The sequence below is a fragment of the Drosophila yakuba genome, chromosome X (assembly GCF_016746365.2).
Source record: "Drosophila yakuba strain Tai18E2 chromosome X, Prin_Dyak_Tai18E2_2.1, whole genome shotgun sequence".
Classification (NCBI taxonomy): Eukaryota; Metazoa; Arthropoda; class Insecta; order Diptera; family Drosophilidae; genus Drosophila; species Drosophila yakuba.
In genome coordinates, this window is record NC_052526.2 from 15588731 (window position 1) to 15606503 (window position 17773).

The 17773-nt window shown below is 44.8% G+C and overlaps 2 protein-coding genes across 4 annotated transcripts; one reads left to right on the forward strand and one right to left on the reverse strand.

The window, feature by feature from the left end:
• Positions 1–454: 454 nt before the first annotated feature.
• On the reverse strand, positions 455–16038 carry LOC6525556 (PH and SEC7 domain-containing protein). Of its 3 annotated transcripts, XM_039373358.1 has the most exons (7): positions 15719–16038; positions 13943–14213; positions 10778–13335; positions 7500–7673; positions 5514–5859; positions 3358–4195; positions 1959–2087 (listed from the first exon to the last, which is right to left on the reverse strand). In XM_039373358.1, the coding sequence occupies exons 2-6, from the start codon at positions 14202–14204 to the stop codon at positions 3516–3518; spliced, it is 4020 nt and encodes a 1339-aa protein (XP_039229292.1). In that variant the 5' UTR covers positions 14205–14213; positions 15719–16038; the 3' UTR covers positions 1959–2087; positions 3358–3515. The 3 variants fall into 3 exon arrangements, with proteins under 3 accessions (XP_002101391.1, XP_039229292.1, XP_015046365.1); XM_002101355.4 differs by lacking the exons at positions 1959–2087; positions 3358–4195 and adding an exon at positions 455–1341 and having other exon boundaries at positions 15719–16034; XM_015190879.2 differs by lacking the exon at positions 3358–4195 and having other exon boundaries at positions 15719–16035.
• A 482-nt stretch (positions 16039–16520) lies between these two features.
• Positions 16521–17768, forward strand: LOC6525557 (COMM domain-containing protein 10). Its single transcript, XM_002101356.3, has 2 exons — positions 16521–16701; positions 16755–17768. The coding sequence occupies exons 1-2, from the start codon at positions 16670–16672 to the stop codon at positions 17437–17439; spliced, it is 717 nt and encodes a 238-aa protein (XP_002101392.1). The 5' UTR covers positions 16521–16669; the 3' UTR covers positions 17440–17768.
• Positions 17769–17773: the final 5 nt, after the last annotated feature.

Consider the following 17773-nt stretch of genomic DNA (forward strand, 5'->3'; position numbering starts at 1 on the left):
TCAGTTATAATTTGATATTTTTAGCGAAATATAGTTGCCCTTATACAGTAAGCCAATTGATACATTTTAAGCAATTATTCAATGATAGCTTTTGAAAGTAACTGTTATTAAAAGTTGGCTTTAACTTAAAAAACGCGACTTGATGTTGATGTATATTATATTTATTTACGGAATACAATTGTAAAAAATATTCAATAAGCGCTAATGTATATAATAATTATGAGGCAAATGTTACATTTTCCTTAGCTTTCTTCCGAATGGGTAAGCGGAGCTTAGAATGTTCTTCATTTTCGTTTTGGAAGGGTCGCGAATAGAAATGATGATGGGTCACAAGATTGGATCATTAAGATCCTTTAAGTTAATACTCGGGCGGACCTGGGGACCTGACCGCTCGTTGCGTATTTCTCAGATTAAGATTTCAGTAATCTTCGGGATGCAGTCGGAAATACGTTGATTTGTTGTTGTTGTATATTTACTATCAAAATGCCGTAAATGGAATACACAATACAAATACAATTGCAGCAGCAAAGTTGTTCATTCAGTGCCGTATGTAGATACATTACAATAATATAATTATTAATTTATCGAAAAAAAAAAACCATATATATATATATAAAGAAGACAGACACACACGCTTGCTGTTGTACACATACACATCGGATCTCTAGGCCTACAAACTTACAAATAATATCTATTTATATACGTATCTTGATGGATTTCTTGCCATACTTGGTTTACGTTGCCTTGTTATTTTTTTTTTTTTTTTGTTTCTGTTTTTGTGTCTAACCGAAATCGTTATTTCACCTAAGCGCACGCTTTTCAATTATGGGGAATGGTGGGGGGTTTTTGGGTAGGGTATTATGTTTGGAAGGTTTGGAGTTTGCAGTTTGAAGGAAACCGGTAGAAAAATGAGCAACACGCTCCGGTTTTTTTTGGCTGGCAGGACGACTTAATATAGCAAATCCGTCTTCTGTGTACCCTCGCTGTACACAACTTCGGCGCCCGGCGTCGCCGTCAGATGGTAATCATCCTCGTCCACAGCTGAGCCCTTCTTGGAGGCACCTGCTCCAGATCCAGGTCCTGCTTCCGTCGCCGCCGCCAAGTCGTCCTCCTTGATCAGTCCCTCGCCGATGCCCATAATGCTGCCATTCCCGTTGAACATCAACCGGCTGCCCGCAGCTCCGGCTGGACTGCTCCCGTTGCTGCCTGGGCTGTGGCTGCCATTGCTGCTCCCGCTGCTGCTGCTGCTCTCGGGCAGGGCGTACCGGGTGACACCCAGCTGGAAAAGGTTGTCCATCGGCGTGCCCTTCATGGGCGTGTAGAAGCCCAGGGCCGTGGAGCCTGCAATTATGCGTGGATTGAGATTAGCTGATTGATTACTTCATTTCCATTAAGTGAGTTTAAATCCTCGTGAGGATTTGGGGTTAGTACAGTGGTAAATAAGGTGGCACCGAGTTGGGAAATATACTTGAGAATATATATATATACATACATATATATAATCAGGGTGGGGGGTGATGGCGGTGATGGTGTTGTGGATAAAGGAGGATCTCGCCCGGATCTTTTCAAGCAAATGAAAACGAAACATGACCCGGAGATGGAGAAATGGAGATGAAGTGGAGATGAGCGATGGAAGTTGATGATATGACCAGGATGTGCCATGTGGTGTGGGTGTATGTATGTGTGTGTGTTTGAGTTTCTGTTCTAATCTGGGTTAGTTACCTTAATAGTAATATGAATTGGCGATTAGTTTGATTGCCCAGCGGAGCAGACAGAGCAAGTGCACTGGGTTAGAGGTGTGGCATTTCTGTTCTCGCACTTGAATCGGTTATTGGGTTATTTGGATTGGCATTTTGCATATTGCATATTGCATTTTGCATTGTTTTAGTGGTTCTATTTTTTACTCGATAGTTATTTATTGCGGTTCGGGTTGAGCGGCTGCAGTTATTAATCGGTTATTCAGTTTACGGATCGGTTTAATTGCCTTTGCTTGTTTGTTATCATAGATATTTGTTTTTGGTTTTGGTATACAATAGATATTATTTCAACGCTTTGCTTATGTATTTTCTGTTACATTTAAATAATATCTGCAAAAAGAAATTAGTATGAACAAAAAATAGAAATAGAAGTAAACAAATAGCAAACAAAACAAAGCGACAGCGGTGACACTTTAACAAAAGGTTGTTTGTTGTTGAAATGAAAACCATTTGGGTGGCGGGGGAAACAGCGGGGGGGCGAGAAGGTAGGTTAGCGTAACTACATGGCTACAATTTCAAATCGCAAATTGCAATTCAATACATGCCCCACAACTGCATACCAAACCAAACCGAACTGAGCTGAGCTGAGCTGAGCTGAGCTAAACTGAACTGAACCAAACAAACGAAACAAAGCAAACATACATAAGCACATAACACATAACTAACGCCAACTCACACGGGTGCACAAATATGTATACTTAATACGTAACTCAAATGAAAATAGTCACTAACTAGTGTTCTATGACTCGTTTTTGTTTGGTTTACACCGCCACATGTCGGAACTAATCGCTGCATAAGGTGCATTGCTTTGTGTACAGCATTAGGTGGCATTGGAGGCTCGACTTTTAGCTTATTAAACGCTTTGTTACCCCTACAAACGTGATATTAAGTATTTCAACAGTTTCTTCGATCTCTAGCTGACTAGTTTGCATAAATTCTTAAGCATATAGGTGCCCTAAAAACGTTTCTACAATCATCTCTAACATAAGATGAGCTGATGGTTCAATCTGATACTTGGCATACAATTTACTAGGTAAATTTACGCTATAGAGCATCTTATACATAGGGTTGTGGATAATGAATAGAGACGGAGGAGCAGGGCATTATCAATCAGCAGTCAAGGGAACGTGGTTTGGTTTTAGTGAAGTGTAGGGAGACCAGCATAATCCTTCATTAAAGTTAGTTTCAAAATCCATCCTTTGCGTAATTCTTCCCTCGTCAATTCGCGAATTGCTGTTGATTGTTATCCAGGGCATCCGCATAAACGGCGTCAGTGCATCGGGAAGCATCTGGGCATCTATGAATCGATTAAACGTGTGTTTCGAGTGTCCGGTTGCCCCAGTGTTTTCTTGTGTGTGTGGTGATTCGTGTGTTCGGGGGTTTGGTGTTCCTGGTTTCCGCATTGAGTTATTTGTTTTGGAGTGAGTCGGATATGCACAGGGTTACACTTTACAGTTTAGCGGCCATCAAACCAAAGTATTTTTGTTTTTGTTTTTGTTTTGTTTGGGAGCGGAACGGGGGTCACCAAGAGGTATCCAAGGGATGATGGGTGTTCTTTAGCCTAGTTGTAAACATATAGTAAAGCTTGGGCAATGCCTACGTTTCGCTGGCGCTTTCAGATCGGTTCGGAGTTGGAGTTCTGGTTATCTGGTTATCTGGATATCTGGTTATCTGCTTATCTGGAGTTTGGTGTTTGGTGTTTGGAGTTTGGAGTTTGGAGACTAGTGCTATTCATATCGGGTGGCCCAGGCCAGGCCATCAGACATAGTAGAGCGTGGTGCCTGGAATGCGTGCCTGGAGCAGGGCCGAGCTGGCATTGGACAAAGCCAGCGACGACGGCAGACTAGGCCGACGACGTCGCTGCTGGAGTTCTGGAGCTGGACTCTCGCCACTGCTCCGACTCCTGCTGCAATCGCTTCGTTCATATTTACTCTGCTGATGCTGTGGCTGTGACTGTGACTGGTAATGATGATGAGGCGACTGCTGCTGCTCCTGCTGCTGCTCCTGCTGCTTCTCCTTCGACTGGCGTTGCTGATTGCCGCCCAATGAAAACGAGGCTGCCTTGCGCGGTCGTGCAGCAGCAGCTGGCTGGGATTTGGGTGCATCATCGTCATGCCGAAGGAAGCAGGCGTACTGCGGTTTCAGCAGCACCGATGGCCTGGCCCTACGCGCCGCCTGCTGTTGCTGTTGCTGCTGTGCTGGCTTCGCCGGGAGCTCGGGGCGCTTGGCGACTGTGGCTGGTGGTGCCACTGGTGGTGGCTCGACATCCACTTCTGTTGGCATTGCCACTGCTGATCCTGCCACTGCTGCCAGCGTTGCTGCTGCTGATGTGGCTATTGCAGGTTCTGGCTGCTGCGGCTGCTGCTGCTGCTGCTGCTGTGGTGGCTGCTGTTGTGGCGACTGTGGCAAGATAATACCCCTCCCTAAACTTGGGTAATCTGCAAAATATGCGTGAGGCGAAATTGAAAGCCATTCAGCCAGTAAAGACGACGGAGCACGATGGTTTTTTTTTTGCTATTTGGAGATCTCGGTTGCTTGGGTTCGTTAGCTATTGGTTCGTTGAGAGCTGTGACATTATAGCGTTTATAGAAGAGCAGGAGGATCGGGGTAAACGGGGCATTGGAAGGGCGGCTAGCTGATGGCTGCACCCACCTGATGCGCCTGGTCAGCCGGCGAAACTGAGCACCAAGGACCGTACGGAACCGCGGCCACGACCAGCAGCCGTTGCCCGTGGTCCTGGCGCTAAAACATTTGGGTTCTGAGACGGTTACGGTTACGGAAGTTGAGGCGGAGACTGAAGCGGAGGCTGGAGCGGAGTTTGGAGCGGGCTCAGAAACTGATACGGAGACAGGGTGCTCGGTGGCTCTATCAGCATCTGTAAAGTGCAGAAACCTTCGTTGTTATATACCCGATTTTTAATTTTGGGCTCTCAGGTCACCGATTTCAGTTGGTTCCTAGTCCAATACTTTAGTTTAAATCTGTTTTGTACTATATAACTTTACATTGATCAATTTGTCAATTTGGAAACACTTTCTAATTGGAACAGTACAGATCTTACAGCAAATATGCAACTCTCTAACATGGAGCATAAACTTGTGCATGTAATTTCCTTGACTTGAGCTCTTTTTAAAGTTTATTTTTAACATTTATTACTCGATCAGCATTGTAACGAGGATAGTTATTCTGATATAACTGATATATGGCACTACCTATCTACGTTCATTGCTTGACAAGTGTCTGGAAGTGTCTTTGGGGTTTTTTTTGGTTTTTGAATTGCGATATTCGCGTTCCGGCCAAGGCGAACGAAAGTGTTGAACTCAAAAAAAGAAAAAAAAAAAAAACAGAGATCGCGACGATGTGTGATGGATGAGTGGGTATTAATGATGGTAAACAAAAAACAAAACTCAAGAACGCAGCTGGTAGATGGTAAATCAAGATTAAGGACAAGGCAAGTGACAGAGATAGAGACGGGGATAGAGATAGAGTTAGAGATATAGATAGAGAGGCAAGTATGCAGGCAACCAGGCAGGCAGACAGAGAGAGACAGCGACAGAGTGTGTGACAGAGACAGACAGTTAGAGTGAGAGAGAGAGACAAAGATAAAAAGCCATTCCATCATCATTCGCTGCTGCATGCCACATACAACAACACACAACATACATCGTACAACGTACAACGTACAACGTACAGCAACAACAATAATAATAATAATACAATACACGCTTGGATGAACGCTGTGGAACAGATATTACTTACCCAACGGTAAATTCCCCAGCATCGTGCCGCCCCCCGCCGCCCCCGCCCTGTGACCAAGTCCGATGCCATGTCCATGTCCATGTCCCGCCGTCGATGTGGGCAGCTCGATGATCTCGTCGACGGTCACATGATGATGCTGCTCCGGCACCAGCCCCAGCTGGTGCATTTGCTCCAGCTCCAGTTGCTCCTGGTGCTGCAACAGGTGCATCTGCTCGGCGAGCAGCATCTGGTGGTGTTTGCTCACATGGCCAAATGGATCGGCGTACGGCGGATCCTCGATGGTCATCGATGCCTCGGAGGGGTATTCAAACGTCGACGTCAGCGTGTCGTTGAACTGCACGCGGAACTGTGGGAAAATCAAAAGAAATCTGATCAGTGCTCGATTCTGAGATTACTTTCACTTCGATGGGTTCAATAATGGGGCATCAAGAAATGTGGAAGAATCCGAACTCACTAACTCATGCTATAATTGATAGTTTGTTGAATAATAATAATAATAAACATTGAAATGCTTGTGCCATTTTTGGTACAGATCTTTACATGCCTAACTGTGATAGTCGTCTAATTAATATCTATTTTAATAGCTATACTAAACTGAAGTCATGCCACTCAACCTATACTTTACTATACTTTCCCTTTAAACGAAACTATTTTTAATTTGGCACAAATGTATGACTAGCTGGCATTGCTGATAACAAAACCAATGTTGAATATACTATAATACTGGCGCCATTGAACTTAGTGATAACTATTTGGATACTGCATTTTAAACAAAACTACATATATATGTAAACTGTAGGCCTATAAAGGCACTTAAAGTGAAGATCAACACGTTAAGATATGTGTTTTATCTTAGACTGTTGTTACGTTTAGCTAGTGGTGTATAATTTACATAACCAGACGGTTTGATTTACATTTAGCGGTCCACAAATCACCGAATATAGTTTCTTAGCTTGCCATTAAACAAATTCAAGGTTAGACGTAAGCATTGGACCAATTATAAACCTTGTTATAAATAAATCAAATATCCAAACGACTGATGAATGAAAGGCAATGTGTGGGGCAAATGCATAATGCATTGGACATTTGGCCACTTTTCAGCTGGCAATAGCAATAATAGCATTTAACCGTGACATTGGGGTAATAATGGCAAACAGATTGTTCCAAAAGCAACTACCAACCCGGTCGGCACTTACTCATCGATGGATGCCTTATCGCGATGGCATATCAATGAGTCAACCCCAATGACTGCAGAAATCGGGCTTCTTCCTTATCGGAGAACAAACCCCAAACAGACCGACGCAATTCGATGCGTTGCGTTGCGATGCGATACGATTCGAATACGAATACGAATACGAATACGATTGAATTGATTCTGAAATACAGCCGGTGGCTGCTGAGGCTATCCCATATCATTCACACTGATGGAACGCACCCGAGTATGGGAATAAATAAATAAATTAGCGCCAGGCGAACAGAACAGTACGAAGCAGTGTACAGATCAAACCACTGCGAAAGCGAAATGGGCAAACAAATCTCGAAATAAGGCGAACCTAATGCTGGTTGATTAATAGTCCCTGGACAGGCGACCGACACAGCCGATAAATGTTATGTTATATAAGGCAAAATAAAATGTTTATGCTTTACATTTCCCCCCTTTCTTATCGACGAGCTCTCACCCATTGATTGGAGTGGTCAAACAGTTCGTGCATGGCACTCGAATTTGTATGTACATTCCCTCCTTGCCAAGGGGCACAAATAATCTTATCTTATCCTTTTCACATACACAACACCCAAACTGGAATTGGAATTGGAATTGGACAAAAAGAACCAATGCTATCTACCCATTCTGGTGGCAAAACAAAACGCCGCACCTGACTCACTCATGAGTGGGGTATGTAACGACTACACTATTATAGCTGTTTATAGGTTGAGAGTTCAGATTTAGGTGCTTTTGCATTCCAGTCCATATCCTTGCGTACATACCGAAGACTCTTTGGGTTTTTGGCGTATGCTGGACTTGCCGTCGATCACAATGTTGGCATTCTCGAACTCCACATCGCATGGCGATGGCGGGCACATGGAGTAGTCGTCATAGTCCGTGTCCGTTGACGTCTCCACGGAGAGATCGCCCAGCAGCACGAAGCCAGGTTCGTTTGGCTAAAAGGATAGAAAAGAGAGGATACTATTAGTACCAAGCATTTCTAAAAGGTTTACATCACAAACAAATAGCTAAATCACAACACAACAAATAATGTGCTCCCCAATAATAAAAGTATTCATTATCTTCATTGCAAACGCTTTGTTTGTTTGGAAATGAAATTCGTTTAAATGCAAACAAGCCACTTTAAAAATGTATTATTGCCTTCGAATGTTGTTAAAGCTATTTGCAATGTTCTTCTGTTGCTGCAGATATGATCACTTAATGGTAAACACGCCTTGTTTTCGGTTTAACTACCTACTGAAGTTTCAGAACGTCCAGCAACCCTCCACATTTCGCTGATGTATAACTCGTTTACCATAAGTTTTTTTTCTCGATTTTTGTTTTCGGATTTAAATGGCTGTCGCTCGATGATTTACAAAGGAGGATGGATCAGCTTCACCCCTTCCACCCGAAAATCTGTCCGGTTTCCAGGTCACCATGTGTTCGAAAAGTGAAATTCATGGAAAGCCATTCTTAATCGGCATTATGTTATGGGTCATCTTGTGACTCACGGCGGGTGTTCCAGCGCACCAGAGCAGTGTACCAAGTCCAGGTCCAGGTTCATGTCCAGATCCCGGTTCCAATTTCAGTTCCCAGTCCCGTTTCATGTCATGTATCTCCCCTATCCCCCTATACACTACCCCCCTCGTATCTCACAGTTTTTGGCCCATTTTTTGTATTTTTGTGGCACAAATCGACCCCCAGCCATATAACATACCATATGCTATATATGCCATATACTCGTATACCATTGCCGCAGATAATAAAGTTCAAAGCGAGATAAAAGAGACAAGGCAAAGGCAAAAAGCAAAGGCAAAGGCAAACACAGCAAGTAGAAGTGAGCCTCAAAAAAGAATTGACAAAATTGAGTTCAGTGGTAGGAAGAGGGCCAAGAGAGCCATGGAGCCATGGAGCTGTGGAGCCATGGAGCTATGGAGCCATGGAGCTGTGGAGCCATTGAGATATAGAGCCATGGAGATATGGAGATATGGATATGGACATAGAGAGTAACATGCCAACGGAGAGAGAGAGAGAGGAGAACGGCACAGAGCACAAACCAAACGGGTTTAGCAGCGAGAAAAAGGCAAGAGGAAAACTCAGCCGCACCGAAAGCTACAGTCTAAAGCTAAGGGAGAGCTATAGACTCTATAGCTATATAGAGTATGGGCTACACCATTCGCTTTTCCAACTGCAAAGAACATGATTTAGTTAAGCTACTTTTGTGGTAATTTGTCTACCTAATTTGGTATTAGCTTAAATGTAATAAAAAGATATCGAAATATTAACAAAATCTAAATGGAAAATCATTGGAAATCTACTATAAATAAGATTCTTTCTACAGATTTAAGACTAGCTAGATAAGATGAGCTAAACAACAAGAAAAAGCCGAATTGCCATCACAAAATAGAGGGTATTTGAACATGCTTGGCAAGGTAACAGGAACAGCTGTAAGGAGCAGCCTTGTCTTGCCTTGTAATCCCAAACCCATCAAAACCGGCATCCCGAGGAGCAGCTCATCCCTGCCCCAAGAATAAAGTTCCCCACAGACAGACAGAGAGACACATAATATCTCATGGGCACTGTGTACACATATCTCTACAGACTCGGACTTTTGCTGGCAGCAGGAAGCGCAGAAATATCTTCTCATGTCGTCCACATGCATGCCTCAAAACTGGTTTCCCATTCTTCCGATCTCGAAAAGTGCAGCCAAAGAAGAGCCCAAACGCAGAAGAAGAAGCGACCGAACACTGAAGACTGAAGACAGAAGGCAGAAGACTGCCAGAAGATGAGACGCGCATCTGGCTGGGAACAAAGCAGACTTGGGAACGAATATGCAGATATGTGTTTATGTAGATATATAGCTATGTATATATATAGTTATGTATATGCATTGATATACATACATAGGAGGGGCATCTGCTCATTCGGGGCTATCGATCGGCGAGCTATTCAAGGCGAATTTTAATTGACTCGGAGCAGAAGATCACATCGAACTATTCGCAGCTGTGATGCAAGCTTCGATCTCTATTAGGGGTTTGCCACTTCCTACAGCAGTGTAGCGCACCACCAATGGCAGTGGCAATGACAGTGGCAGATGCATAGTTGATCTGCCAAATCGCTGAATTGTTAATTAATGTAATCGTATTGATCAACACCATGATTTGGCTGCCGGCAGATAATAAATGGGCGGTAAGAAATCATTGAAAACCTCAGCTTCTGCTAATTCCAATGCTAATTGGAGTAGTCTAAACATTGAGACTGAAGCATAATGCATTTACATTACTGATCTCTTTTATATAATGCTATACTGTATGTATCTTCGTGCATACAAAAAACTCGAAACCATCAATATTTCCATTTCCGATCATTGATCGAACAGCTGGAGGAGATCCCTTTCCTTATCGCAAGTAGGCAATTAGTCAGTCATCTTGGCTCAATTGGCGTTATAAACGACGTGTTTGCACAACACATGACTAATTTTCCCAGAAAGCAAAGTCGAGATATGTATATGCCCACGAGTTCGCTCGAAAGAAAGAAAGAGTATACAAGTTGCGCTTTGTCAATTCTACGCCCGATTCTCCGTTTCTCCGCAGTTCCTCAGTTCCTCAGTTACTGAGTTACTCAGTTCCTCAGTTACTCAGTTCCTCAGTTCCGTTCTCGCCCTGCCTTGCTGAACTTTCGAAATGCGCATGATCGCTGTTCTCTGTGTGCTTTGTTTCATATTTGTTTATACGGCTTGGCTGGCGTATGACACAAAAAAATAATAAAAAGAAAAGGGAAAAATAATAATAATAAAAAAGTACGCGAGAAAGAAACGGAAAATGAGCCAAAACAACAGCGATATTGGGGACGGACGAAAGAAACCAAATTACTATCGGGGAAAATAATAATGCATGGGGTAATTATTAAGCATGAATAATCCGCAAGGCTGTCCGCCGATAAGACGCCCGAATGTGACTCTTCCGGGAAAGATTTCGTACAGAAAAAAGAATGGAAACCCTACTAACCAGTAGTACCCTGCACATAGATACCCGTTTCCCCTTTCCCATTTGGTACTCACCTTTGGCAGCTCCCGCTTGCGCCTGAAAATCACAACGTCGCTTTCGATGTAGTCGGGCACTTCCTTGGTGCTCTTGGAAAAGTTGAACACCATCGAGGTGTTCTCTGTGGAATGAAGGCTGGAACTGGGACCCGATCCTCCACCGGCCGCCTGGCTCTGATTCCTCAGCTTGCGCAGTGTCCACAGTGGCGAGGCACTCGCCTCCGTTTCGTTGCTGGCCGCATCCTTGGTGTTTATCACGCTGTCGAGACTAGTGGTGGGCGAGGTTCCTGATCCAGCGCCAGCACCTGATCCGGATCCGGACCCGGTTACCGCACCACCGGCTTCTGTGGCCGTCGACTTCTTCATCTCATTGATGCGATTCTTTTCGATCTCGCGACTCGTTAGCGGCGTGCTCCCAGCTCCCTGGCTATTGAATAGTGGACGTATAACTCCGATCTGTTTGGTCACTGCTGGTCCGCTGGAATCGTTGTTGTTGCTGAGCTTGCGTACACTGGCACTGGCACTGGTACTGCTACTCCCGCTGGCTACATGCGCGTTCTCCGTCGAGGGAGCGAATGATCGTTGGGCGCCTCCCGCTGCCGATTCCGCTGGGGACTTAGGCTTATCGCCGCCTGCCACGGCCGACGCCGCGCCCATTTTATCGCGTTGCTCATTGTTGTCGCTGCTGTCGTCGCCGTCGTCGTGATCGTCGTCGTTGTTGTTGTGGTTGTCGTCATCGACTTCGCCATCGCCTTCATCGCGATCATTTCGCTCAGTCTCACTTGGCGCCTCGCTCTGCGGTGTGGCCTCCGCGTCCCGTGTCTCCCTTTCCGGCGTCTCCGGCTCCTGCAGCTCCATGCGACGCATCATCACACTCAACGCCGATACGGGCGAATCCACCTGACGGGGTATAATATCCGGATGGACATGTCTTAGCGGCGTGGAGGAGGCAAAGCCCATGCCGGGCGGCGGTGGCGTCGCCGCTGCTGATGATGGTTGCTTCTGATCCTTAATGATCGATTTGTAGTTGGCCACCTTGCTGGCCACTCCGCCCACGCCATTGGAACGATGGGCGGCGCGTGGACGCCGATTGGCACTCGCCTCGAACATCTTGAGCGTCTGCTTGACCAGATCCGGTGGCGGCCGCTCGGTGTCATCGATGATGGAGGTCAGGCGCTTGGGTGGCGCCGTGTCCGTGCCGCTGTGCAACCGTTCGCGGGCATTGTGGATCTTATCCTCGATGGTGACGCAGGTGGGCGAGGTAACAGGTGAGGGAGCAGTGGCTGTGGCCTTGGGAGCAGGTGGTGAAGGCGCTGCTGCTGCTGCTGCGCCGGCAGTGCTGATTCTCTGGCTGTTCCATGGCGATTTCTCGCAGAGCAGAGCCTCCACGGAACGTGCCCGCTTCATCACCTCGTTGCCGCGTTTAAAGTGACGCGATCGTTGGCCAGATCCGGCGCCTCCATTGGCAACGACGCCCGGTTGGGCATGATCCAAATTTGAGGGCGGGTTAACAGCTGATCCAGCGCCATTGGCGCCCAGGCTGACGGGACGCTGCTGCTGGCTGCTGGGTTTCGGTGTCGGTTTTGCCCCCAATATCGGTGGCGGTGTGGATTTGGCACGCACCTGGCTGGGGGCCACCTCGGGCTCCTCCACTTCTACCTCATCATCGTCGCGGTCGAGCAGGGTGTTCAGACTGGTGGAGCGTTGGAGGCGTTGTTTGCTGCTCTGCTGGCGGGACTCGCGAAGGGCCAGGCTCAAGTAGCGGCATCGCAGTTTGGACACAATTCCGGGTCCGTAGCTTAGATCCTCACCGGTGTCCAATGAATCTGGTATGGGATTCGTCGGTGGATGTTGTGGATCCACATCGCCTCCTGCTACGCTGCCAATTTTGCCCGCTAGATGTCGGTGCTGGCCATTTTGTTTGGTTGTCTTCTTCATCTCTTGCATGGCGACCATTGTCGGTTTTACCGTTACCTTTGTGGGCGACAGTTGCTGTTGTTGCTGATGCTGCTGTTGTTGTTGTTGCTGCTGCTGCTGTTGAATTATAAACTTGTTGCTCTGCAATTTATCGGAAATATTCTTGGTTTTGCTGCAGCTCTTGCTGTTATCGACGATGGTCTCTTTCGCTGAAGGCTTGCCCTCAGCAACGCTCTGTCCCGGTTTGCATTTCGTTTTTAAATGATTTGGGTTTGGATTTTGATTTGCTGACGACGACGGCGATCCAATTGTGCCAGTTTCAACTTCACCGCACCGGCTGCTACTCACCACACCAGCCGGCTGTTCGCTACTCTCTGGCTCTCCATCACGCTCTCCGCTCTCGCTTAGAATATATCGCACCATCTCCCTTTCCTGACTTCTTGTGTTGAGTAAACTCGATCGCTGCTTTGGTATTGGTGTTACTGTTACATTTGTTGTTGCTGCCGCTTCGGGCGAAAGGGAGACGGCAACAACAGAGTGATGACCTCCAGTGGAGTCGGAATTGGTATTGGAAATAGAAGATTTCTCAGACTTTTCCTCTGAACCGATCATGTTTCTCTTTTGACTAGTGCTACTGATTGTCGCCGGTTCCATGGAATCTGTTGGAAAAAGGGTTAAAAAGAGAAATCAAATACAAATGTTATACCGACAGTACAATAAAACATAACTTGGTTTTTTTTTTGTCTTATTCGTCCGAAATCTGACAACTCTGTCAGCTATCGATAAGCGATTATCGATATGTGCGGCGGGTAATTTGAAAGTATACCGGTAATAGAAATCGTAATTGTCGCCAAAACGAATTAAAAACACTTGTTACCACTACTCATGACTTAAATGGCAACTGAGCAATTGCAGATTGCGTAAGTCACAATGAGTCTTTCGAATTTTTCCAGTCAATATATTTCACACTTATTAATAAATTATTTTTCTTTGCTTTCGACGGACGGCAGCTTTAAACTATTTTAAAGAGCATTTGCAAAAAACTTAGTTCGTTAAGATTATTTTAAGTAACGAACGGTATTTCTTTAAAGGGATAAGAATGGTGGTTGTTCGAAATAAAGATTTTTAAAAAGAAAAATGCAGTAAACACCGATAAAAAATACGAATACTTGCACCTAACATGTCTTGACAGAAATGCTTGGCTTGGAAATACCTTTGATTTGCATGTCAGGTGAAAGTATTCCAGTTTGTCCAACCACCACTCACCTGCAATTGCACCTGGAGCGGCAGTGGCTTCTGCCAAAGCCCCACAACTGCCATCGGTGGGCGAGGTGATGGACGCCGCCTGGGTGCGGGCCACGTTCGTCTTTCGGCGCTGGATGAGGTCCTTCTTCCACTGCGGCATGTCCGGCAGGAATCCGGAAGTGGGCGACATCTCAGCTGCAGCTCCCAGCCCAGATCCTCCAGCTGCCGATCCTGCTGGCATATCCGTGTGTAAATCCAACGACGGCCGCTTCTGTGACTCCATTATCCCCGTCTGCAATAGGCATTATTCGGGGCATTAGTGCATGTCAGGCGTATCCGCGGTATCTGTATCGCAGTAGTATCCCTTATATAGTGTGGCACAATATCCAGCTCCACATCTCGACCCAAAGACCAAGTCTGGCGGACTGACTGGCCCGAAGCTGGTGCCAATTGCAAGTGCCCGCTGCCCAAGCTCCTCTACCAAGCAAAGAGGCGGGCATAGCCGACCCAAAAGATTGGCCAACCATGCAAATTATATCCAATTCAAGAAACTATCCCAAGATCCCCTGTTAACCAGACCAGCTTTCGAGATTAACCAATAAGCGAGGGATAAAATATATTCTAATAGACAAAAGTTGTAGCGTTATCACATAGGAAGTGGAGTACATTCTTCTATATACATTTTATAAAAAATTGACTACGTTAAACAAAAGTTGAATATGAATAAGAATTTGTCATTGCAGCAATTATTTTATGCTTACATATGTAGGAAGTTCATTAGCAAAGTCGAGATAAAAACTTGAGTCATTTTTATAAAATCGCAGCCTGCAGAAATCCAAATTCATAAATAATAACTATAAATATGCCTGCAAAACAAATGATTAATTCAGCTGACACAAGCAGATATTCAATTTATAGTTGAGTGGTAAGTTGAACATTTAGTTGAAAGGTGATTTAAAATTCGTGGTGGCTATACCATTTAGAGTTTTATTTTTCTTAATTGGATTAACTGCTGTTTTTACAGCCCGACGGAAAAACAAACAAAACGTAAAACAAAGGTAAGAAGCGAAGAAACCCCAATATTTTTCCAGCATAAATATGCTAAACTGCCATAATGAGCGGAAAATGCGATAAAACCGAATATAAAGAAAAAAAAAAGAACGGGAAAGAAAAGCAAGGAAACTGAAAGCAAACTATTATTCTTATTGTTTTGCTAAAATTGATTGCATGGCTAGATTATTGTTGCTGGAATTGGAATTGTTTCTGTTTTTGCAGCTTTGCCTTTTGCATGCCGCGATAAAAAGTATTATTTTTAATTTTCCATATCAGCCGTCTGCATGTGTGTGTGTGTATGCATCAATACGACTCCGCCGGAGAGAGTGTGAGTGTGTGCAAGGGTGGGTGAAAAGGGGAGAGCGATAAAAAGGGGCTGCAAAATGCAGACGAAGCATAAAATAAACAACCGACGACGCGCTATCGATTTTTACGGCATGTTGGAAGCACCAGAACACTGATACACACAGATTGCTAAATAGGGAAATAAACTGGAAGTTATGCTATGCCAAATTAAGTTTTTCCCATTAAAATACCACGCAGGCCAAGGCGAAAGGAACTAACGAAAGACTCAAGAGCCGGGTTTTGTTTATTTACACAGGAACAACACCATTACACGAAGGCAAAAACACACATACGTATACTGCATACACATGCATATATCTCGACGCACTGTTCCGTTAGTTTAGTTGGCGTTTTTGTTTTTCTCGCGCTTTCGCAGAAACTTAAGCTTGGTGTCCTTACTTTTGAGATGCTGCCTTTTTTATAATCGGTGGTTGGTTTTGTTTCCAATTTTTCGATCCCGATTTCCGTTTATCATTCGCTCCGCTGCGCCTGTTTCCCCCGCTTTTGCCACTTTTCCGTTTCGCTGTAGCTCAACGAACTCGTCGCTCTCCTTGCTCCGCGCACTTTTCAAACTTTCCCGACTGCAACTGCACTCGAACTCGGGGGCGTGGGTGCACTCGCTGCGCCTCAAAAGTGCATCTTTTGCAGCCGAATCAGCGGAAAAATCTGCACTAAGTTAAGCCGCGTTTCCAATACACAAATACTGCCTATCGATTGTTGGCGCTATCGAGCGGACCATCGATAAGCATCAGAGGAGTTGCCAGGTAGAGCGGTTTTCATGTGAAATCTAGCTAGTGAGTTGAAAAATTATACATATTTAATAATATTTTCAAAATTGAGAATATTCTTGTATTGAAATTAACGTAAGCTGTTTTTTATTTTTAGGTTTTATTTTTCAGGGCAAACATTATTGAAAACATTGTATTTTTGTTTTGTTTAAAGGAATCGAGATACCAGAATTTAAATTAACTAAAATACTAAAAATGGTAGTTCAGATGCAATAGTTATATTAAAAATTTGAGAATCGCGGAGGAAGGCGCTAAAAATATACTATTAGGAAAAGTTCAGATACCATAGAGATAAGAAGCGCGGAGGAAGGCGCTACAATCATTTAAACCTATAATAATAAAAAATTATATATGTACGATATAATTGTATATCTAGCTATCATTTACCGTTATTATTGACAGTACCATCTATGTGGCAACGCCGCCAAATGGCAAGTCGATGGTTTTTTTATTTTGTCACTCCGTATAAACAAATAATAATACAGTCACAGTCTTATTCAAAAAGTGCTTCTAAAGACTTGATAACTCTATGTTCCTTACAAACAAATAACTACATCGTACAATGAGCATTAACTGGATAAAGATCACCGAAAGGTATGTGCTATTTACTTTCTATTAGTGATTAATGGTTTGCTTTTATATTTTAGAGCCCGCGAGGGCATTAAAATCATCAATGCCCTGCCGTACGAGACCTTCACGACGGTTCTATTTTACACCCACCGGCAGATGAGTCCCAGCGGAGCGTCGGCGAGTGCCACCAGTAGTACGGTGGGCACCAGTGTGACGACCACCGGCCGAGCTGATAGCAGCGCTGACGAGAATCCCACGAGCAGCACGGAACCGGAGTACACACTCGAGGAACTGGAGCGATTGGTGGGCGTGCCACGTCAGGACTTTCTGCTGCTGATCAAGACCTTCTCCTACATCCTCCGTCGCATCTCCACGTTCATCATCAAGCCAAGTTTGCTGCAGCGTGAGCTGCGCGAGAAACTGCAGCTGGAGGATGAGGCCAAGATCGATGCCATTTTGCGTTTGTGGGTGCGCGAAACGACGCCTATTATGAACAATTTGGCCAGCAAGCGGTACGAATCAAATGTCATCGAAGATGTGGCCTGGAAGCTCAACATGGAGATCTCCTCGCATTGCCAGCAGCGGGAGAAGACCCCGCTGGCCGTGCTCCAAATGAAAACGGCCGTCGGCGAGGATATCAACATCGAAATGACGCATCCGGAACTAATGGAACTGTTCAACCAGTTCGAGAACATCCAGGGCGAACTGGACGCCATGCTGGCCATGAAGGCTGCAGGAGCAACAGCGTCTGGTAATCAGTAGTGGGACACCATCGACCAATTCCAGTGCCAATTTGATAGGTAATTCACACAATCTCTGTGCAAAAAGATGGACCTAAAAGTATGCAATACTAACTAGCACGATCGTAGCCAAATGTTAAATACGTTTTTGTTTAATGTTCTAAGGATTTTACTAAGTATTGGCTTATTTTCCATACGTAGCCAAATGTTTACTATAGTAAGAGTTCAGCTTCGATGGATGAAATGTTGCGATGATTTCCAAAATTCATTAGGATCTTCCAAATAAGACTAGTTGTTTAGTTTTAGGTCTTACTTACCCTCTGCAATAGAATAAATTTAGATAAAACAAAATGTGG